Below are 23,160 nucleotides of genomic sequence, written 5' to 3' on the forward strand. Positions count from 1 at the left end.
CACAGTAAATGCTCACCTGATGGCCATCTGCTAAATTAGACTGCCAGCATACAAGGGTCAAATACCTAACAAATACCTTCCCAGTGTTCAGGTTGAAACAACACAAATGAAATAATGAAAATTTGTTGAAAAATTATTGATTTACAAAATAAAATCTGGTATTTGAGTGACCAGCAGTAAGGCTGAACCATGAGAACAGTTTAGCCTAACCTTAGAAGAAAGGCATTGATAGTTTTGGAATCAAGAATACGACACAAATCCATTTAAAAATGTTTTATTAGTAGATACTACGGTCCAGCTTTTTCCATTTCTGGACCTTCACTGTGCCTGTACACACCAAAAGAAGTGATTTTTTTTCCTTGGAAAGTTTTCCAAATGATCTCCATCTTACAGATAAATTCTTCGTGGCTCTTGCAGAACAACACCGCCCTCTTTCATAGCTTTTTCAAACTCTTGAATCTTGTTGAAAAGAGAGAGAGATGTGAATAAATACAGAGAAAAGCAGTCAGGATCAAATACCTGTGGTGGGTCAGAGGCTAACAGCCTCACTGAAGCACAATGCCATGAATTGGAACTCATCAGGGTTACCATTTTGAATGTTACAAGAAGGGACAGTCAAGCCACAAAAGAAAATTAATAGTGAGAAGAGTAAATCAATGCTTAAAAAGGTAAAAAAGTCAAAACAAGTATAAGGAGATGGGTACTTGCCGAGTCACAATGACGTTCCCAGGGAATAACAGCTTTAAAGTTCACAAAGTTGATTCCTGCTTCCAAGCAGCGCTGTGCCATTACACGGCCGAGGTTCTTGCACGCCGTTACCCCCTTGGGGCTGTACAGGTGTCTCTTTATAGCCCACTCTCGAGTAGAGGCAGACACTACAACATCTCCGTTACAGCGCTCAACAAAGGCCTCTACGTAATGCTGCGTCCGCTCCAGCCGTAATCTGGGTGAAGGAAAGAAGCGACATGGGAGATGACGTCCTTTCCAGGTCTACAAAGAGAACACACTGAAATTCTTAAGTTACTTGCTTTGTGAAATAAAATTGGATGCAATAGAATTGTTATTATATTAACAATTTCTTAATATCGCTTTTTTATCTTTTTTTTTTTTTACTTCATTAAGATATAAAACAGGAATCATGTTACCAATTGAACTGAGGGAAATTCCAAGAGTGACTCCTGAGCAATTACGTGCACAGCCTGACACTCCTTCACACCACCAGCACTCACACCGAAACCAAGCACTGTGTGCCCGTACAGGGTAGCATTGGTGCTTGTGCAGGCAAACTGCTCCAGTCAAAAAATAACGTTAGGTTTGTCATATAGTCTCTTAAAGTCTAACGTTCTGATTTTGAATCCCCAGCTGGAAGCGTAGTTATTTTCAACTGATTCAATAACCCAAAAAGTGCATGAAGTTCAACAAGGCCAAGTGCCGGGTCCTGCACCTGGGGCGCAATAACCCCAAGCAGAGCTACAGGCTGGGAGAGGAATGGTTGGAGAGCTGCCAGGCAGAGAAGGACCTGGGAGTGATGGTGGATAGTCGGCTGAATATGAGCCAGCAGTGTGCTCAGGTGGCCAAGAAGGCCAACGGCATCCTGGCTTGTATCAGGAACAGCGTGACCAGCAGGGCTAGGGAGGTGATCGTCCCCCTGTACTCAGCTCTGGTGAGGCCGCACCTCGAGTACTGTGTTCAGGTTTGGGCCCCTCGCTACAAGAAGGACATGGAGGTGCTTGAGCGGGTCCAGAGAAGGGTGACGAAGCTGGTGAGGGGCCTGGAGAACAAGTCCTACGAGGAGCGGCTGAGGGAGCTGGGCTTGTTCAGCCTGGAGAAGAGGAGGCTCAGGGGTGACCTTATCGCTCTCTATAGGTACCTTAAAGGAGGCTGTAGCGAGGTGGGGGTTGGCCTGTTCTCCCACGTGCCTGGTGACAGGACGAGGGGGAATGGGCTTAAGTTGAGCCAGGGGAGTTTTAGGTTGGATGTTAGGAAGAACTTCTTTACTGAAAGGGTTGTGAGGCACTGGAACAGGCTGCCCAGGGAAGTGGTGGAGTCACCATCCCTGGAAGTCTTTAAAAGACGTTTAGATGTAGAGTTTAGGGATATGGTTTAGTGGGGACTGCTAGCGTTAGGTCGGAGATTGGACTCGATGATCTTGAGGTCTCTTCCAACCTAGAAATTCTGTGATTCTGTGATTTCATTGGGATTTCACACGGTGCTTTTTTTAATTGTTATTTCTTTTGGAGTCTTTGCTCCTGCTAGCGATCTCCGGCCTCACCTGTGCCAGAACTCCCGCCTGGGCCACGTCGTCCTCCAGCCCCGCTCCTTCCTAGCGAGGGCCAGCTGCTCCAGGTTCCGAGGGTTCCTGTTGGTGAAGTCCGGGGCGACAACATCATTGTCGCTCGTGTCTGCCGCGGGCTCTGCTTTGACGCTCGCTGTAGTCGCTGCAGAACAAAAACCTTGAGGAACATTAAAAAAAAAAAAAAAAAAAAGTAGGTATAGCACAAATAGTAGAACAAATATGATACAAAATGATCAGTGCTCAGCCTCATTCTCTGACATGCGAAGTGGATTGTAAACTACAAGTTAAAGGCACATGACGTTTCAGCCGTGTTTTAAGACCCACACATAACACAAACCCGAGCACACGCACAAGGGGCGCAGAAGGGCCGAGCTTACCCGCCCCGCGTGCCGGGAGCCTGCCGGCCGCCAGCAGCAGGCAGCAGCGGCCGCTCAGCGCCATGGGGCCGCGCTCCGCTCCCTTCCTTTCCTTTCCCTTCCCCTCTGCTCAGGGGCGCCTGGGTGCCGCCATCTTGGGTGCGGCCGGCACCTGCCCCGGAAGCCCACCGGGAGCACTTCCGCCCGCGCTTGGTGACGTCACGCGGGGCTGCACCTCCCCCCCCGGCGGCCGTAACCCTGCCCCGGAGGGGAGGGGCTGCGAGCAGCCAGTGCGCATGCGCGAGTGCCCCGCCCCGCCCCTCATCTTCTAGAAGGTCCTGGAAGCCCCCCCCACCCCGCCCGCCGCCCGCCGCCTTTGTTCCACCGCGCGACCCAATCGCGGCTCGAGGCTGCGCCGCGCCGCGCCCTGCGATTGGCCAGGCGGGGCGTGGCCCCGCCCCTCCGCCTGGAGTGCCCGCCGCGGGGGGGGGTTCCCGTCGTGCCCCGCGGCCCGGCGGCCATTCCGCGGCGGGGCGCGCCCGGTGCAGGCTGTCCCCGCTGCAGGCCGGCGCTGCACGGCGCGGACATGGCGGCCATGGATGGTCCCCTGGCGGTCTTCGGCGAGCGCACCAGCGGCGACAGCATCCGCACGCAGAACGGTAACGGCCGCCGCAAGCGCCGTGTGGGGAGCAGAGCGGCGAGGAGCCGCGGGGGGGCGGCCTGGCGCGGCCGCCATGTGCTCCGGCGGGCCCGCTGCGGGCCCTCAGGGCCTGTATCATTGCCATAGTCGTTACATTCTGATGCCGTACTCAGGACGTTTAAAATCAAAGTTGCGCTAATCTATAACTGGTAATGGCGATTTTGGCGATACAGGGGTGGTTCCTTTCAAAAGCTGCTGCTGCCCTAAAAGGAAACAAATTCCTGCATCGTCTGAAGTTCAGAGTGAGGGTCTACGTGCGAGCTCTTCCCATTATACTACCACTTTTTCAATTTCCAGATGAAGTGGCTATGCTTGTGGGATAGAGAAAAAAATGCCACGGTCTGAAGGAAAAGGTTGATTGTATCTTTTTCCTATATGAAGCTGGCAGAACATCGTTTAAACAAGGCGCTATGTTAGCAGGTCATAATTCGGGGACTAAAGATCACTTTTAACGTAAAATGTTTAGTTAAAGAGTAACGATTTTGTTTTAGTCATAGACCTAACTGAGGCTAAAAGACTTGTTATTAGTTGTTACATGGCGGTACCATTCGTCTGTGTCTGCCTTGATGCACGCTCCTCTATTTGCATTTGGTACTTCTAACGGCAGGAAGCCATCTTGCAGCTTAGCCAGGCTAAAACATAATTCTAAATAAGGTCACTTTAGCTTAAAAAAAGTCTCTGAAAACACAGGTTCTTGGCACATCTTCTGTAAACCTGAATCATCAGAAAGTTTTTTTGTTTTTGTTTTCTTTCCCTTGTACAGTTACTGCTGCATCTGCTATTGCTAACATTGTGAAAAGTTCTCTTGGGCCAGTTGGTCTGGATAAGATGCTGGTGGATGATATTGGGGTAAGCGAGCTTTCTTGAATTGTGAAGTGCCAAAATGATTTGTATTATTAATTGTTTCCGGCTAGTGCGTTTTACCCATCTGATTGATAATGCACGTACCTGTTCAGATTTTGTGTGTTGCTGAGAGGGAGTGAGAGCAGAATTTGGGGAGGATTGAGCATGCTTGCTATCAGGTGTTTCATACTGTGTCGCTTTTGTCATAGCACAATTGTCTCCTTTCCCCATGTAAATTTTTGTCACCACTTAAGCATTGGTTGGAATAAGGGAATGAATAGCACCACTAGTCAGGCCTCACGGTGGTCTTGACTTGTTTATCCTGATCTCTACGTTGTAAGAAACAACATAAAAACAAATTTAAATAACTGTAGCAATTTTAAAATAATAATCCATATTTTGCATTTACACTTAAAACAAATTAAGGAAACTTTAACTACAGACTGCAGTAACCAACTATGATATTAGAAGCTATTCGCTACTCTACTATTTTTTTATAAATTATTTTATGGGTGGTTGCAAAGAATTATTACTCTTCTTCATATTTACAATGAAAGACATCAGTAAAAGCCATAGACGTGTACTTTGTATTAACGTTTGCTTTCTGAAAACCAGGATGTGACCATTACTAATGATGGTGCAACCATTCTGAAACTGCTGGAAGTGGAACATCCTGCTGCAAAAGTGCTTTGTGAGCTGGCTGACCTACAGGACAAAGAAGTTGGTGATGGGACAACCTCAGTGGTATGTAAAGGGTTTTACAGACAGATACACGAAAAGGCAGTGTTTCATGGTGACAGTGCAGCTTTTGATTCATCTGTTATGAATCTTGATGCAATGTGGATTAAGTATGCAGAATGAAGAAATCTGCAGATGTCTGAATAAGAGTTTTCTTGCAGTAGGTTACATAGTAGCTAAGGTGGGGGGGGGTGTTTGTTTGTGTGGAGAGATACCGGTGCCCATACATGTCTGGGGCTCTGGAGTGGAAGTCACTGCAGTTTTTTCATCTTTTTTTTTTTTTCCATTTCCTGAAAGCCAGTGATTCTGATTTCAAATACAATGAGTAGTTGTTTTGTTAATATGGGATATCCGTGTTTGATATTTGTATTTTCAAACAGGTAATCATTGCTGCAGAACTTCTAAAAAATGCAGATGAACTAGTCAAACAGAAAATTCATCCTACCTCCATTATTGGTGGATACAGACTTGCTTGCAAGTAAGAAACTGATACAATTGAAGTATTTTGCCTTTTCAAGGTATAATAACTGCATGCTTTTTGTTTATTTCTGTATTTATGATTGCATTAATATAGATTTCTTAGGTGCCAAGTAGATATATTTATTGTTTTTGTTGTAGTTTTAATTTGGAACTCATATAGCATTACATAAAATTGTCATCTTTAATGTCCTAGAAGGCAAATTTACTTAGTTCCTATGTTCACATTTGGAAGGTTGAGAAATGTGAGACTTTTTTCTTTTGTGGGAGTGGCATTCTTCACCAGTGTTTGTCTTATTCTGCAGGGAAGCAGTTCGCTACATCAATGAAAATCTTACTATTAACACGGACGAACTGGGCAGGGAATGCCTAATTAATGCTGCTAAAACATCAATGTCCTCTAAGATTATAGGAATGTATCCTTTAAATACGTTTTCTTTTGTGCTTCTAAGCATAGCACTTCCGTAGTGTGTTCTGCTTTTTCTCCCTCCTTTCCTTAAGCATAATATTAGTTTTCAGCTTCGGTTTTAACCTTAACTGAGCACTTCAGTGATGGTGATTTCTTTGCCAATATGGTGGTGGATGCTGCAATGGCAGTTAAATACACAGACCAGAAGGGTCAGGCTCGGTATCCAATCAACTCAGTTAACGTTTTGAAGGCACACGGTCGCAGCCAAAAAGAGAGCATTCTCGTGAATGGCTATGCTCTGAACTGCGTGGTAGGCTCACAAGGTAAGAACATGCTATGTTTTATAAAGCTTTTGTGTGAACTCTCGCCTCTTAGTCTTTTTGCATGGATCCTGACTGAGTGTGTAAGTTCTAAAACTTGGGGTTGCAAAAACGAAAGCATTAAATTCTGTTCTTGAATGCTAAATTGAGGATCTGCTAACCTGGTTTGACATCCTTTTTTTTGTGTACTCCCTCTTCTCAGGTATGACCAAGAGAATAGTTAATGCAAAGATCGCGTGCCTTGACTTCAGCCTGCAGAAAGCAAAAATGAAGCTTGGTGTGCAGGTTGTTATCTCAGACCCTGAGAAGCTGGACCAGATCAGACAGAGGTTTGTGGAAGCTTGACTGACTGAGCCAGCGGGGTTTTGTAGGCTTGTTTGGTCTCTTCAGTTGGGGTGGCTTGATGCAATTTTCACTGAAGGCAAGAGGCAAAAACGTTTTAAATGTTAACATCTCCCAAATATACTGAATAGTAATTGTAAAAGTCTTTTCCAACTTCGATAACTTCTATAACTTCTCTCCTTGCAGAGAATCAGATATTACAAAAGAAAGAATCCAGAAGATCTTGGCCACTGGTGCTAATGTTATTCTCACCACTGGAGGTATTGATGACATGTGTCTGAAATACTTCGTTGATGCTGGTGCCATGGCAGTACGAAGAGTTGTAAAAAAGGATCTTAAGCGGATTGCTAAGGCATCAGGGGGTATGTGTATATGGATTTATTTTTACATAAAAACTGCTGTTAAGGTATTAGGAACTGATTTTCAAAATACAGCTTGTTAACATGCAGGCCATGCAAGTAGAGGATGAGTAGAGCTGAGACACTCCTGTTAGTTTTTAACTTTACTGTTGCTTTTAAGTAAGTGCTCTGTCAGAGTATTTGAGTACTGTAGGAGTTGACTGCTGAGAATTTACAGTGGGTGGAAAAAATGTTGCCTGGCACTGGAAAAATTTTCTTCTGCAAGTGGAAACCAGAATCAGTTATTCTTTAGAGGTCTTTGTTAAGCATACCTGCAAAAGTAAACTCACTGTTTAGAGAGTTATTTTTGTGTTATGTACTTAGGATGGGTAGGAATTTGTCTTAAATTCATTTCAAATGAATAAAAATTCATTTGTCTTAAATATTTTAAATACATACTGAAAATCTGTTCCCGCGCAGATGTTATCTGTCAAGCTTGAAATTTGCGGGAAAGCATTTTCATTGTGGTAAAGCACAGGAAGTTGTACTAGTTGTGGAAAAGTGGTATGAAAATGCAGTAAAACCAGTAATGTTGATTATAAGCTGGAGAATATTGAATTTGCTAACTGAGAATTAATGAATCTGCGTATTCTGCTTTTTTGTTTGATTTTTTTCTTACTGTATGTCATTTCTGGGAAGCTTGCAAAGAATGTGTTGGAACTGAATGCTAATTTCACCTTTTTGTTTTGTTAAAGCAACTGTATGTTCAACCCTTGCAAACCTTGAAGGCGAGGAGAGTTTTGAGGCATTAATGCTGGGACAGGCGGAAGAGGTGATTCAAGAGCGAATCTGTGATGATGAGCTGATCTTAATCAAGAAGTAAGGACCCCTTTTAAAATAGTTCTGTGTATGTTTGAGATAAAAATCTCCTTTATTTGCTTCCATGCTAAGTCAGTGGTATGAGTAGTTATGTGCATAGGAAAGAGCATACAAGTCCACTGCAAATTAGAGGTGAAAGTATGAGTATTTGAACACACCTGCTGGGGCTGGACAACTGTCTCATCAACCATAATGTATCAGACAGATTGCTAGATAGGCTTTACTGAAAATTCTGCTGGTAAACTAAAAAAAAAAAAAAAAAACACTCTAAAATGTATGCTAAAATCTAATGAAATTACTGGGGACATTACAGGATTCACATTGTGTTCCTTTAGCTAACTGTTAGCAGCGTAGTCACACTGGGTTCCCTTTACAGGCAGCGAAGGGCAGTAGGTACTGGCTGAGTCATTTCATCTAATTAAGGAGGTACAAGCTGAATCTCCTCCTTCATAATGGAAAGCGGTGTTTATTTGCAGTGGTTGCATTGATTCAGTCATCCGGGTGGTAGTAGCAAATGGAGTACAGTTAAAAGGCTGTTAGTTAAGTTGTTCTATTGGTAGGAGGAGCAAAAGCTGTTAAAAACCTGAGCAAAATCCTGATCCGTGGGGTATTCTCCCTGCAAGTTTTAGCACGCTGCTGCTGTCAGCTACCAGAAGACTTGAGAATTGTAGTTTCTTTCAGAAGAACATACTTGCATAATAACTTCTCCACTGCTTCTGGTCTCCCTTACATGATTGCTCATGCTGTATCACTCCTGTGCTTTTCCTCCCATTCCACACCTGTCCTGAGACTGAAGACACTAAATTGATGAAGTTTTATATTTTTCCTGGTATTTAAATATATTCTCCAATATGATGTAAAAATATCTTCTCTGTCATACTTTTCTCAAGTATCTTTGAAAGGCTAAAACTCTAATCAGGCTCTTACATTTTAGAATTTAAAATAAATACTGACTTCCTCTGGATGTATGTATCCTCTGAGGAAGTGTAACGTTCTTAAGATACTTCTTTCCAATGTTGGAAACATGTGGGTCCACTGAACTGTTCTTAAAAGAGTTTTTAGCAAGAAAAGTTTTAATTCATGTTCTGTTCAACAGAACTGACTTCTGACTCCTTTTTTTCCATAGTACAAAGGCTCGTACTTCAGCATCAATTATTTTACGAGGTGCTAACGACTTCATGTGTGATGAAATGGAACGGTCTATACATGATGCTCTCTGCGTGGTTAAGAGGGTGTTGGAGTCCAAGTCCGTAGTTCCAGGTGGGGGTGCTGTAGAGGCAGCCCTTTCCATATACCTTGAAAATTACGCAACCAGTATGGTAAGTCTTGCACAGAGAAGTAACAATTTCACTGGGACAGTGTGGATTCTCAAGTGTTTTTCTTCTACCAGAAGTCAGTTTCATGATTTGTGGAAATATAATTATCTTACAGAATTGTAAGATGCTCTTTTTAAGGGGGGGGGGGTATAATTACTCTCTCTGATAATTAAACTACGTTTTTTTTGGCCTAAATATGTTTTGCTTCTGAAACCTCGTACACACTATTGAAACCAGTTATTCTTCATCTAGTGGTGCAGCAGTTGTTTTTTAAACTTCTTTCTCTTTATAGGGATCACGTGAACAACTTGCAATAGCAGAATTTGCAAGATCCCTCTTAATAATTCCAAATACATTGGCAGTAAATGCTGCTCAAGATGCGACAGATCTTGTGGCGAAGTTAAGAGCATTCCATAATGAGGCTCAAGTTAACCCTGATCGCAAAAACCTGAAATGGCAAGTATCAATCAGAAGGTTTCACAGTGAAATGTGTTGGTGACTTGAGTGTAAAAGTGTTGTGCTGGCTTACCAAGGCTGGATTTGCATCTGAAAAAGGTGTGGGTTAACTCTGAAATCTTCCCCCTCTGTCCTTCTGTACTGTGTGTCATTAACACCTAGAATTAAATAAGATGCTCCAAACCTATTTTTACCTGTACTACCTCTCCTTCTAACAATAATTTTTCTTTCTAGGATTGGTCTCGACTTGGTCAATGGAAAACCTCGCGATAACAAACAAGCTGGTGTCTTCGAGCCAACCATGGTTAAAACTAAGAGCCTGAAGTTTGCAACAGAAGCTGCAATTACTATTCTTAGAATTGATGATCTTATCAAACTGCACCCCGAAACCAAAGAAGACAGAGGGTGCTACGAGGATGCAGTTCATTCTGGAGCACTTGAAGAATAACTTAGGTTTTATTTATGTTTGTCTAAATTACACTTCCCACTCTTGTACGTACAATGTTAATAAAACAAGTGGTTGAATGCTGCTATTTTTTTGTGAACAAATTAATTTCCAGCAATAAGAGGGATGTTGGTCATTTTGGGCTCTGTGTTTAAAAAAAAAACGAGCACCTGTAGTTGCCATTAATACTAAGTGTCAAAGCTATGACATTAATGAGCAGCAGAAAGCAGTTGAATTAAGTTTCTTTAATTTTTCAGGAAAATTAAAAAAGTAAGCTGCAGGACACATTTATTAGTAAATTCTTTCAAAGCCAGTCAGCACACTACAGCTTATATTCATCTCTCAACGCACATAGCTATTCCCATTCCTCCTCCTATACAGAGAGCAGCAATACCACGCTTTCCACCTGTTCTTTCCAGTGCATGTAGAAGAGTAACAAGGATGCGACAACCCGAGGCACCAAGAGGGTGGCCAAGAGCAATGGCTCCACCTTGGATGTTGACCTGAGGGGGTAAGAAAAGACAATATGGAAGATCAAGTCATTTAACTTTGCTGAAATTCAACTACTGGGTATAGTTCCTGCATATGAATAAGCCCAAATCCTTTACAAACACTTCAAGGAAAACTAGATCAGGGTCTGTAAAAGCTGTTAAAAGTAACAGTCTTTCCCAAAGGGGCCCATCTCATCATCCACCTTTACTCTCTAGTGCAGTGAATTTAGGAACTGGAGAGTAATGTCTATGTTTTTTGCCATCTATAGAAGAAAAGGGCAAATTCCCTTCCAGGAACAAGTTTAAACAGGCTAATAACTATGCTCAAGCAGTAACCTACATTTGCATAAAAATCTGCTGTAGTAAAGCTACAGGCTTGTTCTGTTAAACAATTTGCCTGCTAGCAAAGCAAGCCCACAGCTGAGTAGCTTAAGGAAATGCCTGTTGTGGTTCCCATCATTTTTGCCTACTCGGAATGCACTCCAGCTGCACAGAACTACCTTAAATACATTCTTTACCTTTTCTGGGTTTACTTTCAATTCTTTTGCTATTGCAACAGATAGTGATGCAAAGGCTTCATTGATTTCAAACAAGTCAACTTGGTCCAGAGTCCATCCAGCTTTGTCAATCTGGTAGAACAAAACAGAGGCTTTTACTATCTTTTAGGTTTTCCTCAGCACCCAATGCAGCTGTTCACAAGACACGTCACATGATACAAACCCACCATTTCTAAGAAGTTAATGGAAAAAAAGGATGTTTTCCTATAGCCATGGTTGATAACTTTTGACAACAAGCATAATTTCATGGTGTCTGCAAGAGTACAACATGCTAAAATGTGCTGGCTGCTTTTATAATATCAAGGTTAATTTTTTACACCTATCGGTGCTGCTAAAATTCCAGGGAGTCAAACTGCACGTGGTGCCCTTAACAAGTAAAGTTTTCAAAACTAGGTTTTAACTGATTAAAAGCAAGTACAGGAAGTAGTGAAGTGACCAGTAGTCATAGGTGGAGTGGAATTGCTCCAGTCCCTCCTGCGTTTATTTGGAAGCTGTCTTCCATAGTGTTATTTTAGAAGACAATGTGGCTAATGTTTTCACATGAGAAACTTCCACAATTGCCTGCTTAGGTACAGGCTTCGGCATGTTTTTGCTTCCACTCAGTTTCTAACAACAATATGAAAAAGTATCTAAGCTTTATTATGTCGCAACAGTAAAATGCATGGTCTAGTCAATCTCTCTAGAAACTGTTACGAAATTCTGAAGCAATTGACTGAGGAGGGTGTGAAGCATGTGATAACGTGCATACAGAGTTCATATTAAGTGAACTTTTTCAGAATACCTATAAAATTTTAGGTAGTGCTAGTTACTGCATGTTTATTCCCCAATGTAAACTAGAAACGTGTGTTTTACGTACAAAAATGAACGTTTACGGTATTGATTTAGAAGAACAGTTTGAGGTTAGATTAGGAAAAGCTTCAGCTTTATGATTCCAGTTTTCACATTAAAAGCCACAGGTTGGGTGACCACATTTGGTTTCTACATTGCTGAGACATTTCAGAGATGAACAAAGTATGAGGTCTCCATGGTACCAATAAAACTACGAAGGAATACTAAAGCAAATTGATCCCTGTCATAAAAGAGCTCTTTTCACACAGCTTCATAGCAGTTTCAGCAAATCACCTGGAGCTGCCATAGGCTACTTCTGTATTAGCAAGCAATGTGGCACCATAGGAGCTGCTCATAATAGTTGCACTCCAGGTATTTTAGTTGGAAATCTCGTCATGTGGACTGGATGCAGTAGATCAGTGCATGCAGTAACAGTATGAGCACGGTGGTTGTGGTTCTGGAGTGCACCTTGTTTCATCTGAAAGGAATTGAGCTTGTATGTGCCAACTGTTTTGCATGGCAAACCAAAACACACAGGGCACCGCCACAGATGCTCACGCTGACCCTTCTCACTCTCACATTGCAAATACAATTAGGCAATGATATGAAACTTAACCTCACCAGACACAGAACCAGAATCAGATGGTGGTAGGACCAAATCATCCCCAAATTTGGTTAGTACACACTTCCACTAAGCTTGATCTTTAGGCCCCTATGTTATTTGAGGCCTTCTATAGATTTGACCAGTGTATTTTCTGAACTCTATTCTTACACCTATAAAAGCTTTTTCAGTGAGTAGGTACTGGCCTGGTAGCACAAGAAATCTAATATACTCTCCATTATTTTAAGTCTTGTTTTCACTTACTTCCTTTTTTTCTACTAAGTTTTCCCTATAATCTAGAAAAACAAGATATGGCCAGAAAACAAAGAGAGACTACAAAAGTTTTTTTTTGTTTGTTATTTTTTTTTGTTTGTTTTAAATAATGGATACATAGAAAAACAATTACTTACAGCTTTCCTTATTGCTGAAATGGGCCCTACTCCCATTATGGATGGATCTATGCCTGTCTGAGCCCAGGACACGATCCGAGCCAAAGGCATAAGACCTCTCCTAGCAGCTTCTGATTTCTTCATTAGAATTACAACTGCAGCTCCGTCATTTATACCTGTGGAATGACAAACAACTGCTATGCATTTGCTGGGTAACCGCCATCAAATATTGCTGTTATTGTCCAAATACTTGTATTGCTTCACAGAAAGCAAGCAAAGACAAACAAGCTCCTCCACAGCTATATTTTATGAGTTACACCTGTGTTGTCAGACATGCTGTTGCTTCCTTTAAGGTGTACTCAGCGGAAACATCCAGCTTTTCCATTCCGGTTTTAGCCTGACTGACCCACCTGAAGCATTAGCAGCTGTTACCGTCCCAGTTCCATCTGTCAGAAAACAGGGCTTTAACTTTGCCATTGTTTCCAGGTTGCTCCCATGCCGAGGGTGTTCGTCTGTTTTCACTTCTATGGGACCTGCAAAATGGAGCGTTAAACTCACCAAGTGTCTAACCACACGCTTGTCTAGAACAGAAAGCTGCCACAACCAACCAGCTGGTAAGGAATCTATGCCACGTTCCTTTTACCAACAAGCCATTCTGACTGAGCCCAATCGGTGTGAATTAATGCTCCCTCCAGCAGCTTCTAGCAGAACAGAGAGCGGGGTTTTCTGAAACACTAACAAATACAATACTGTCTAGTTGAACTAAAGCAGATCTTGTTCTTACTCTCCATAGGAAAACAGCTTCTCGTCTAAGCTGAATGCTATCTTCCAAGTGGTAGTTGTAGGAATGTCGTTGGAATTGGTAGTTAAATGACATGAAACCTAAACTGGTCTCAGGAAAGCCCTCCACTAGTTCAAAGGCCTAATGCCAGAACTTTTCCCACAGGATCTATTCAATGCGAGCACAGAACAACTGATGTGTGACTTCTTGAAAAATTCAGGTTTTGCATCCATGAGGGCTATTTAAAGAAGAACCACTGGAAATTGAAAAAGAGAGAACAGCTTACAGAACAGCTTACACAACAGGCTGCATAACTGGGAAAGCACTGATTATAGGAGTTGTAGTAGCAAACAAATTTCTATTTAAAATTGGCTCATTATCCATTCACACCTACCTTTTTTAGAAGGTACAAGAACAGGAACAATTTCTTTTGTAAAATAGCCAGCTTTCTGTGCTGCCTCTGCTCTGTTTTGTGACTGTACAGCAAACTGGTCCTGTTCCCCTCTGCTAATTTGCCACTGATTGGCCACATTTTCAGCTGAAACGAGAACACAACGCAAATTAACAAAAATAACTGCTGAAATTGAAAGTACAAAGGTAGTCATTAATGTTTGCTGTAGCAAGCAGCTAAGCTCATTGAATAGTTTTCATTCTGATTTCTTGTTTTGTTTGCTCATGATCCTCCAGTAGATTTTGGTTTAAGGGTGAACATTTCTGTATACAATTTCCTTCCAGATGATATATCAAATTCAATACAAACGTAAACAAGCTTTTCTATTTGCTTTTCTGAATTGTGATGCTCAGACCTCCCAACATCTATTTCAGAGGAGAGAACAATTCTGAAGTTACTGTTTCATAAGCAGGAAGTGAAAAAGCAGTTGGGTGCCTGTGTCACTGAGGATGCAATAACCTGAGGACATGGAACCATGTGCATCCACACTACACTTTATGTAACTCCTTCCCATCATAAATCCATGCTGCTGAATGCTTCAGTTACAGATGGAATTAATTTGGTTACTTTTCCTGAAATTAATTTAAATTGCTCAGATGCATGAGATGCAGTGAGACAAGGTACAAAGAGGCCCAAGCCAGAGAGTTCAAAAACCTATTTTTCCAGGTCAACACTTCGTTAGCTCAGTTAGAGGAAGAGGGGAAAAAAAAAAAAAAAAAAAAAAAAAAAAAAAAAAGTAGTTTTACACACAAAGCAGAAAATGCCTTCAACACCTTTCAATATTAGGGTTTACTCTCTTTTTCATGACTACAACTTAAGGATGGCCTGAAACATCTTATTTGACAATTCAGATTTCTGAAATTTACTCACAGTGAGTTCTTCCTCCCTTCACAGTTAACCATGTCATTTTCAGGACTGCCACCACTTACCTGTTATACCCATGTGATACTGATAAAATGCATCTGTGAGGCCATCGCGGATTATACTGTCTTGCAATGAAGCCTCTCCCATTTTCACCCCAGCTCGCATGTGAATTACATGAGGAGCCTGCAAGAAGTATTTCAAAAGGAGTTAAGTCTTTCATATCCGTGGTACACAATACAGCCAAGACAGCTGCACAGCCAGAGACAGATCCCCACCTTGGGGCTGCAGGTAGCAATCCCAGATCCCAGCTCACCTTTCTCTCTTGCAGCCCTGCTCACATACATACCCCTCCTGCCCCAAACACCCTAATTCCTTTTTTCACACTGCAGTATAGAATGAGCATCACGGTAAGGGGAAAATTAGGGTCCTTGGCCAGTCAACACATGAGTTTCTCCATCTGCCTGATCTGTCTCTCCCTCCAGGGTCTGACAGCTGGCATGTTCTTTGGCCTCCACATTTCCTAGGCAGCAGATCACCAAGCAGCAAATGTTTTCTCTACGCGGATCGAATCAAATGGTTCTGTGGGGTGATGCAGCCCGTGGGTCTCTCCAAACAGTTCCCACTGCACTACCAGGGAACACCAACCCTCGGCACTGACAGACAGTGAGCCCTGGCAGAAGACCCCACCCTTGCCAGGCATCAGACCATTTGCTCAGTACCAACCCATGACACAGCCTTGGGCTGAAAACCCTGAAATGAAAGTGCTTTGCTTCCTTTCCAAGATCTAATTACTGAACAATTAGTCTGCAAGAGAACAACATTTCCAGTTATTCATTCTTTGGGCCTCTTGCAGCACAAAAGCAACCCTCGCTATTGCCAGCTGTCTCAAGCAAATAATTCATCACTAGAGGGCTAGATGGGAATTAAAATGGAATTTTTGATGTGCGTTTGCAATGGCACCTTTTAAGTAGCTACAGTATCATTAAAAAAAAAGCTACAAAAGACCATTTTTGGATGTGTAAATTAATTTCCAAGGGCAGAAACTGCCTCCAAAGCACTAGCCTTGAAATACATGGTTTCAACATAACTTGATTGCTGTTTGTTCCCTGTAAGCCAGAAAGCGAGAGTGCAATCTTTTGCTTTACCTTGCTCATACTTTCCATGCCTCCTGCGACCACAATGCTGGACTCCTCCGTCATTATGGACTGCGCACCCAGACATACTGCTTTCAAGCCAGACCCACAGATCATCTGGCAGCTCCATGCAGGCACGGAGTAAGGGATTCCTGCACCAACACTCGCCTGCCGAACAGGGTTCTGCCCAGCACCTGCAAGAACACACAGCGGTTTTCCTTGTCCACTCTCTGAAAGCAAAGGCAGGCCTTGTCACTTTCTGTGACAGGTACCCAATTCCACCAACATTTAGGGTTTGTTCCTGTTTTTAGTTGGTAGGCAAGGAAGTTCCCAGCAGCTCAGTTACCTCTCTCGTTTATACAGATGGTAAGACCAGTGACTTCAGCCACTTGCTACTCGTATTTTTTTTTATTTGCAACTCTGCTTTTGACTGCTGGTGAGATGAAACGGCATTTATTCAATTTCAGATTGGCACTAACCTGTTGCACATGTATAAGATATGAGTTCATTTAAACTGCTGCTAGCTGAAGGGCTTATTTTTGATGTCTTCTGAGCACTGTGAATAGACATCTTTCCCCTTTGGTTCCCCTGGAAACCAAAAGCGCATTTGTACAAATGAAAGCTTCCATTCATTCTCACTCGCAATCTGCTGCAGAGAGAGAATGGGCGCACTATATTCAAAGGCAAAGTTCTTCATCTACACCTCCCCAGGCCAGAGCGAGGCCAGCTCTTTTGTATGTAAAGGCAGAGATAAGGAGAGCACAGAGCCAGATTCGCATAAACCCGAATCAGCTTTAAATATGACAGCGCTTCCTTTACTTTCCTCCTCACTGTTTAGCAGAGGGTCTGCCCTGTGGCTCTGATCAAACATTACCCTGGACGAAGCACAGGGCCGTGTCAAAGCAAACAATTCCCTGCACCCACATTTCCACGAAATCCCTCCATTTGCGCGTAGCGAGCAGCAGGCAGCCCCTACAGAGCTCCCCCCCCCCCCGCTCGCGGCCCTACCTGCGGCCAGCACCTGGCCCAGGACCACCTCCGACACCTCCTCGGGGGCCAGCCCTGCCCGCCGCAGCGCCTCGCGGATGGCGGCGGCGCCCAACTCGTGTGCGGGCAGCGCGGACAGGGCGCCGTTGAAGGAGCCTGGAGGAGACACAGAGAGGGACGGGGGGGAGGAAGAAGGGGAGCGGTCACCGCCCGCACGCAGCCCCGGGCACATCGCGCGGGGGGCTGGGCGCTGGGGGCCGCTCACCCACGGCGGTCCTGACGGCCGACACCAACACCACGGGGTCCGCGCTCATGGCTGAGCCGAGCCGAGCTGAGCCGAGCGAGGCCGGGAGCGGAGCCGGAGCCGGAGCTGAAGCCGGAGCCTGGGGAGCGGGGCCGGGTTCGGGTCCGCCCCTCGCGTGGTGCCGGCGCCGCCCCTCGCGTGGTGCAGGCGGGGCCGGGCCGCGGGCGGGGCGGGAGCCGCTGAGGGGAGAAAGGGCCCCGAGGGTCCCCCCAGCCCCGGCGGTGCCGCAGCGTGCAGCCCTACTTTTAGGGCTTTTGGGAAGAAGCGAGGGGCGAATTGCGGCCTCGCGTGGCAAGTGCTGTGTGATGATGGGTGTGCGCCACGGGGTGTGCAGCGCCAGCGCGCCTGAGCTCGCTGTGTGGAAACACCGAGTGTAAAACCAAGGCAGCGCCCAAGCTGGACCCGCATCAGGCTCCAATCTTCCCTTGTAATGTAAAAACCTACACAGGAAAATAGCACAGCTTTGGAAAGCAAGACCGTTAACCTAGGTTTCACCATTACAACAACATCACTGGCATAAGTGAAACAAAAAAAGACATCTCAGATGTCTTCAGGAGCAGAAATCTCTGGTTAATCCTGTGGGCAGCCAAATCCTTCGGCGGACTAATCCACCAGTCGCCTCAGGATGCACTGAACAGCAACAGGCGTGCGCCACGGCTTGTCTTTAACAAGGCTGCGTGGCCAGGGCAGCTGGTAATGCCAACAGGGACCTCAGAGTAAACCTGGGTGACAAAACCACGTCTGGAGTCTTTCCACAAGACTCATCAGTAAGCAATTAGTAGATCTACCGTACAAGCAAAACCCACAAATACGTGATTTTAAGCTATAAAAAGCGGTTGTTTTAGAGGAACATCACACAGTTCCTGGGCAACCTTCTGCGACTGGAAGTGCTCTGCACCACCTCAAAACTCAGCAGAGACTGACTCACGCAGATGTACGGAGGCAGCACCAAGTAACCTAGTTTATCAGCTGTCCCGTATACCAACACGTCATTCTTAATGCAATATTTGACCGATTACAATTTGAAGTCATCAATGCAAATACAAAATCAATAATGTAAGAAGAGCCCAGAATAACATTAAATGTCAGCAGGTGTGCAAAGTCCAAAAATGATAATACCTCTAAAGTAGCTCTTACACACAGGATTCCCTTTTATTTAAACCTTTACAAATATCAGCATTAATCTCTCCACACTTGATCTTTAATCTGCTAACAGACGGAAAGAGTTTGAATTTGAAGAGGGCCTTGTGAATTCATGACAGCTCAGGCCAATGAGCTGACTTGCTGCTATTTTGTTCTCAACCACAAGCAGCTGAACTGTTTTCCAGCTCAAGAGGAGTGGGAGACCAGCCTGTAATGTTGGGCCAGCCTGAAATGACAGAATCAAACGAGTTTTATCCAGGTACTTTTGTCTGGCTTTTGTTATACTGTTTAATTCTGCTTGGACAGTGTCCAGGAGGAGATCCAAATGCATAGCAGGAATGTGTAAAGGAGCAAAACAACAGCAATTGCACAAGACAAATAATGAGGAAACTTGTATGGTACAGATCAAAGTTAAGTTATTTAAACATACTAGAAAATGACTAAACATTAGTAGGCAGCTGTGCTTTGAATTCAGTGCAGTTAATGAGCAGGATAATAACCAATAGCAAACTACTGCCCAATGCTGGTACATTTTCACATTTCTTGGAAATCTCGGCTCTGGGAAATTCAGTCAGTAAAAATTAGGACATCAGTTTGGAACAATGAACTTCACCCACTATCATTCAAAAAGTAAGGCTATGTTGCACAAAGTTTATGCGTTATCTTCCCATTATCACAATGAAATAGGCTTGTGCCTTGTGTAAAATATTCACAGATTTGTGCATTTTCATTTGGTAATGGTAGCTCAGTTTTATTAGGAATAGGCTAAAACTTAGAGCAGTCCAGTGTACTGATGTACTGATGTACTCTTCTGCTAAAAAATGTTTTCTAAATTCAGCCTGTCCAGATATCAGTGTTGTTACCAACATATGAAAACTTTGCTCTTTCTACCATAAATCTGACATTTGGTTGGTCAATATTTATAGCAATACTTTTGTTGGGTATGTGAGTTAAAAAAAAAAAAAAAAAAAAAAACAGATCTTTGACAAAATAAACAAATAAATAAATAAATAATTTAAATTCATAAATCTTGACAAGAAGATAGAAAAATCTCATCATACTTAGTAATTCTCGGGCCCATAGTTCTCACCTGAATGCTTTTCAGAGGCATTCACCCTTCAGATGCATGTTTTCCATGCTTAGTCTGTATTTGAAATTACTTTTATTCTTGCTAGGGAATATGAATTGTTCTTTGGTTGGTTTAAGCAAAAAGCAAGGTTTTTGTTCGTTGACAAAAGATGAAGTCGTATTTTTTACTCCTTAAAAAGTTAACTCAGGTACCAAAACAGGTTAGCTTGACAATTAGCATCATTTCAAGAAAATTAGAACCTTTTTCATTTGGGGGAGATCTGAGAAAGCTTTTTCTTCTCTCCACATTCTTTAACATTGTGCCAGGATAATACAGGGCATTCAGGCTTGCTGAACACCTTTAGCACCTCAAGAGTCTTTCTCAGGTCTAGGAAGAACATTCGTTCTTTTCCCAGGTTTTCTCACTAGGCTACTGATGCTCAGTTGTCTACAGATGGGTTCAGCAGACAAAATACACCTCAAAGAACAGGCTGTTTTCCTAATGAAGATGAGATTTACGTTATCTAACATTCCTAAACCTCAAATTCCCTCTGGATTAATCGGGTCCTTGGAAATCAAGTTCCCGATAAGTAAAAAAAAATGTTTTGGCTGTGTTAAGAGCCATCTGTGTTTTCCTTGCAACTGTGTTTGTCAGGGAAAGCTCATAATCTAATCAATACTTAATAATAATAATAACAACGTTCCCTTCCTCTCAGACAGAAAAAACTTTGTGATATTAAAACCATTGTAACTTTTATATGGCTTAAACATAGGTATAGTAGATACCTGGCTTTATATCCTTAGTAAATATATACAAATCATTGCTCCAAATGCAAGCATGCAGTATTTATCAAGCATCGCAAACCCAAATTTAATTTGAGTCACCATTTGGTTGTAATTGTAGATTCATTGATTCATTGCCTTTTAGGGGATGTCTTCAGGAGACCATCTGCAATTTACTTACCAGTGTGGTCAGCCCTACCCCAAATTCTCCCCCAAATCCTTGTATTGTATTTAGGAACTCACAGGTGTGCAGTGGCATCACAAGTGCTGCAGTCCTGGAGACTGTTGCTGTCAAATTGACTCCATGGACAGTAGAGTTTTAAAATCAGCTGTATAACAACGTACATGCTTTCATGAGATCTTATATGTAAATCATAAAAAATTACCATTAATTAAAAGGGAAGGCTCTCTAAAGAAATTCTTATTACCTCTTGCTATAGAAATAGAAGAAAAATACATTGCAATTCCAGTAAGATCCTTAGAAATCTCTTATCAGGGGACATAAAGGAAGTATTAAGGCTGCATTCTAGGATGCATAAAGCTTTTGCAAGGGAGGGAGAGTTCATGGAATTCAAATTTGGGGTTTTTAGCGTCTAAATCTCTACCTGCTAATTACCTGAAGTACCTCTCCATATCACTTTTTTTTTTTTTTTTCACAGTGCAGCAATCCATGTGTTTTATTTTTCCACCACATCTGTAGGCTTACTGCAACATTTTCTAGTGCCCCTTAAGAGCTCATGCTCTGCTCCTGCAGCAGGCATACCACCGTTTTGCCTTCCTCCATCTTATGTCCTTACAGGTCAAGGACAAACCTTTGAGGAGCTGATTAGCATTCCTTCCATTTGTTATTTTAAGTTTGCTTAAAATGCTAAGAAATGTATGTAACAGCATTCCAAACTATTTTATTTCTTCCTTTTTTTTTTTTTTCCCCACCTTTTTCCCCCCTCCTATTTCTTAGCTTTGTTGACCTGCAGACTATCACTGCCATCTCTTGCAGTTTATTTAATGAGTCTTTTATAAATCTTTTTTTGATGCGATGCAGGAATACTGAAGCGCTCTGCCTTGGTCTCAGATGGGCCAGAGTTGCCCTGCATCTATCTATCTGTCCATCCATCCATCTATCAGTCTGTCCATGCAGGGTGCAGCACTGGAGGGACACAAGCATGGGAGAGGGTGAGGCAGCCCAGGTGAAGGCATGCAGAGAACAGATGGAAAACTTAGCCATGAATATGCAACGAACAGCTTCCTTCTAACTTTAGAAGTGTCTTAATTGTTGCTTTGTTCCACTTGGTGCCATTGTCAAAGCAAAAGGTGAAAAATTCAGACCTGAGCAGGTAAAAACAATGTCAAGCCTCAAGCTTTCTAGAAGGAAAATAATTAAGTGAATGAACTACATGCTGGCATTCAAGGAACCCAGAATGAAACTAGAGGAGCCAATATGAACAGATTTAAAACAAAAATGGATTCTACTTTTATTAATATCCACTGAGCAGGCCTGGTAGGTAAGAATGGGCCAGAAAGAAGGCAGCACGTTATGTGCCATTACAAGGGGGTCAGTTTAATGCCAAATGATGTTCTTGTGCAGTCATTTTTCCTCTTACTTTAATCAACTTTTCCATCAAAGCCAAATGTAGGAGAGTCAGCATTAATTTAAAACACAGTTCAGGTGTGTCATAGGTCACAGGAAAGAGATGCAAACACAATATGCTTCATGAAATGGTTAATTTCACCTTAAACATTTCCTGCATTTAATTACAGAAAGCTGTACTGTACACATTGATATTGGTTCCTATTTAATCTTAACATTATCTATATTGTGCTGCTTTATGAGTTTTGCTTTCTCATTGGTATTTTCATCTGAGGACAAACAATGCTGCTAGGAGTTATCTTGGTACCATAAAAAAAAAATTATTCCAGTTACCATACCGTAAATGCAAGCCAGTGCAGGTGTTAGCATATTTATTCCCGTAGCACTGAACAAAGTCCCAATATGCTTTACGTGCATTTTTAGCATTGCAGTGTTTAGATTTGTACATGAGGACAAGTCAATTCACTATGTTAATGTTCACGTTAAGGACTATTATAGAACTGTAAGACCTCTCCCAGGCTGCCACATCCTGTGATTGCTTTATCTGTGAATCAGTATCTTAAACGTTTAAAGCAAACACCTGCAAGGGATTTGTGTGAGGAAACTGGGGGCAGAAGCAGAAAACCCCAAAGAGCAATCACGGTTTATATTTCCTCAGTTTAAACAATGAAATAAGGCTTTGAAAGAATTAACTCAAGCCTTCTGTTCTTGTGGTCACTATTCACATGATCTGTACTTTTTTTTTTTTTTTTGAGTAGCTATGACAAATCTCTTTACATGTGCCTTGGGTTTCAAGATGTTTCAGTTGTTCACTGAAAAAAAAATGTTTATATAGATGTAAATGTGGGGGATATGAATGCTGGAATCTTTTCTATGGTGAATATATTGCTTTTGCTACCAGTAGCACAGCCAAGAGGGCTGATTCTGAGAGCATTTTCACAGAAAATCGGTGAGTTATAACCAGCCACACCTGTGTGACCCAGCTGGCAGCCTCACTTCAGAGTACAGAAGCCGTAACACTTCGCTGGCAGCGAGGGAACGTGTTTACTTGGTGTAAGGGCACTGCGGAGCAGAACCATGAATTCCGCTTTAAAGCAGCGGCTCCGTGCTACTAAGGGGAACAAGGTGCCTTTATTATCCTCCTGTAACCCTACAATTTTATTTCTGTGGAGGCAGGAGCGCTCAGTTTGCTGTTTTTTGCGGCACACCGAGGACAGCAGCGAGCCGTGTGAGCAGCGCGGCGCCCCGCCTCGCCTCCCGCGGCTCCCTCACCCAGA

The 23,160-nt window shown here is 42.9% G+C and overlaps 3 protein-coding genes and 1 long non-coding RNA gene across 5 annotated transcripts; 2 read left to right on the plus strand and 2 right to left on the minus strand.

The window, feature by feature from the left end:
- Positions 1 to 258: 258 nt before the first annotated feature.
- On the minus strand, positions 259 to 2,874 carry MRPL18 (mitochondrial ribosomal protein L18). 2 transcript variants are annotated; one of them, XM_084512957.1, is made up of 4 exons: positions 2,674 to 2,874; positions 2,273 to 2,453; positions 709 to 943; positions 259 to 459 (listed from the first exon to the last, which is right to left on the minus strand). In XM_084512957.1, the coding sequence occupies exons 1-4, from the start codon at positions 2,735 to 2,737 to the stop codon at positions 388 to 390; spliced, it is 552 nt and encodes a 183-aa protein (XP_084369083.1). In that variant the 5' UTR covers positions 2,738 to 2,874; the 3' UTR covers positions 259 to 387. The 2 variants fall into 2 exon arrangements, with proteins under 2 accessions (XP_084369083.1, XP_084369084.1); XM_084512958.1 differs by having other exon boundaries at positions 259 to 452; positions 705 to 943.
- Positions 2,875 to 3,131: 257 nt separating this feature from the next.
- Positions 3,132 to 10,003, plus strand: TCP1 (t-complex 1). The gene is made up of 12 exons (XM_084512960.1): positions 3,132 to 3,311; positions 4,116 to 4,201; positions 4,811 to 4,939; positions 5,314 to 5,411; positions 5,716 to 5,826; positions 5,961 to 6,142; positions 6,342 to 6,468; positions 6,668 to 6,843; positions 7,575 to 7,698; positions 8,825 to 9,017; positions 9,307 to 9,470; positions 9,705 to 10,003. The coding sequence occupies exons 1-12, from the start codon at positions 3,239 to 3,241 to the stop codon at positions 9,916 to 9,918; spliced, it is 1,677 nt and encodes a 558-aa protein (XP_084369086.1). The 5' UTR covers positions 3,132 to 3,238; the 3' UTR covers positions 9,919 to 10,003.
- A 142-nt stretch (positions 10,004 to 10,145) lies between these two features.
- ACAT2 (acetyl-CoA acetyltransferase 2) lies at positions 10,146 to 17,409 on the minus strand. Its single transcript, XM_084512959.1, has 9 exons — positions 17,263 to 17,409; positions 17,019 to 17,153; positions 16,023 to 16,204; positions 14,943 to 15,060; positions 13,957 to 14,100; positions 13,192 to 13,314; positions 12,803 to 12,957; positions 10,925 to 11,035; positions 10,146 to 10,418 (listed from the first exon to the last, which is right to left on the minus strand). The coding sequence occupies exons 1-9, from the start codon at positions 17,309 to 17,311 to the stop codon at positions 10,251 to 10,253; spliced, it is 1,185 nt and encodes a 394-aa protein (XP_084369085.1). The 5' UTR covers positions 17,312 to 17,409; the 3' UTR covers positions 10,146 to 10,250.
- LOC311433637 lies at positions 13,259 to 14,335 on the plus strand. The gene is made up of 2 exons (XR_014690868.1): positions 13,259 to 13,395; positions 13,728 to 14,335. It is a non-coding gene; the product is annotated as an uncharacterized lncRNA (long non-coding RNA).
- Positions 17,410 to 23,160: the final 5,751 nt, after the last annotated feature.

The sequence above is a fragment of the Aythya ferina genome, assembly GCF_964211825.1.
Source record: "Aythya ferina genome assembly, chromosome: 3".
Classification (NCBI taxonomy): domain Eukaryota; kingdom Metazoa; phylum Chordata; class Aves; order Anseriformes; family Anatidae; genus Aythya; species Aythya ferina.

What these genes read in the sequence shown, in the direction of transcription:
- MRPL18 (XM_084512957.1), bottom strand. Translation starts at nt 2,737, where the DNA reads ATGGCGCTGAGCGGCCGCTGCTGCCTGCTGCTGGCGGCCGGCAGGCTC. An exon ending in AGGCGGGAGTTCTGGCACAG is followed by an intron (nt 944 to 2,272) that starts GTGAGGCCGGAG and finishes TCCTTCACCCAG; the next exon opens with ATTACGGCTGGAGCGGACGC. An exon ending in GGGAACGTCATTGTGACTCG is followed by an intron (nt 460 to 708) that starts GCAAGTACCCAT and finishes CTTTTCAACAAG; the next exon opens with ATTCAAGAGTTTGAAAAAGC.
- TCP1 (XM_084512960.1), top strand. Translation starts at nt 3,239, where the DNA reads ATGGCGGCCATGGATGGTCCCCTGGCGGTCTTCGGCGAGCGCACCAGC. An exon ending in TCCTCTAAGATTATAGGAAT is followed by an intron (nt 5,827 to 5,960) that starts GTATCCTTTAAA and finishes TGAGCACTTCAG; the next exon opens with TGATGGTGATTTCTTTGCCA. An exon ending in AAAATTACGCAACCAGTATG is followed by an intron (nt 9,018 to 9,306) that starts GTAAGTCTTGCA and finishes TTCTCTTTATAG; the next exon opens with GGATCACGTGAACAACTTGC.
- ACAT2 (XM_084512959.1), bottom strand. Translation starts at nt 17,311, where the DNA reads ATGAGCGCGGACCCCGTGGTGTTGGTGTCGGCCGTCAGGACCGCCGTG. An exon ending in GGGCCAGGTGCTGGCCGCAG is followed by an intron (nt 16,205 to 17,018) that starts GTAGGGCCGCGA and finishes GTGTTCTTGCAG; the next exon opens with GTGCTGGGCAGAACCCTGTT. An exon ending in GTATCACATGGGTATAACAG is followed by an intron (nt 14,101 to 14,942) that starts GTAAGTGGTGGC and finishes TTCTCGTTTCAG; the next exon opens with CTGAAAATGTGGCCAATCAG.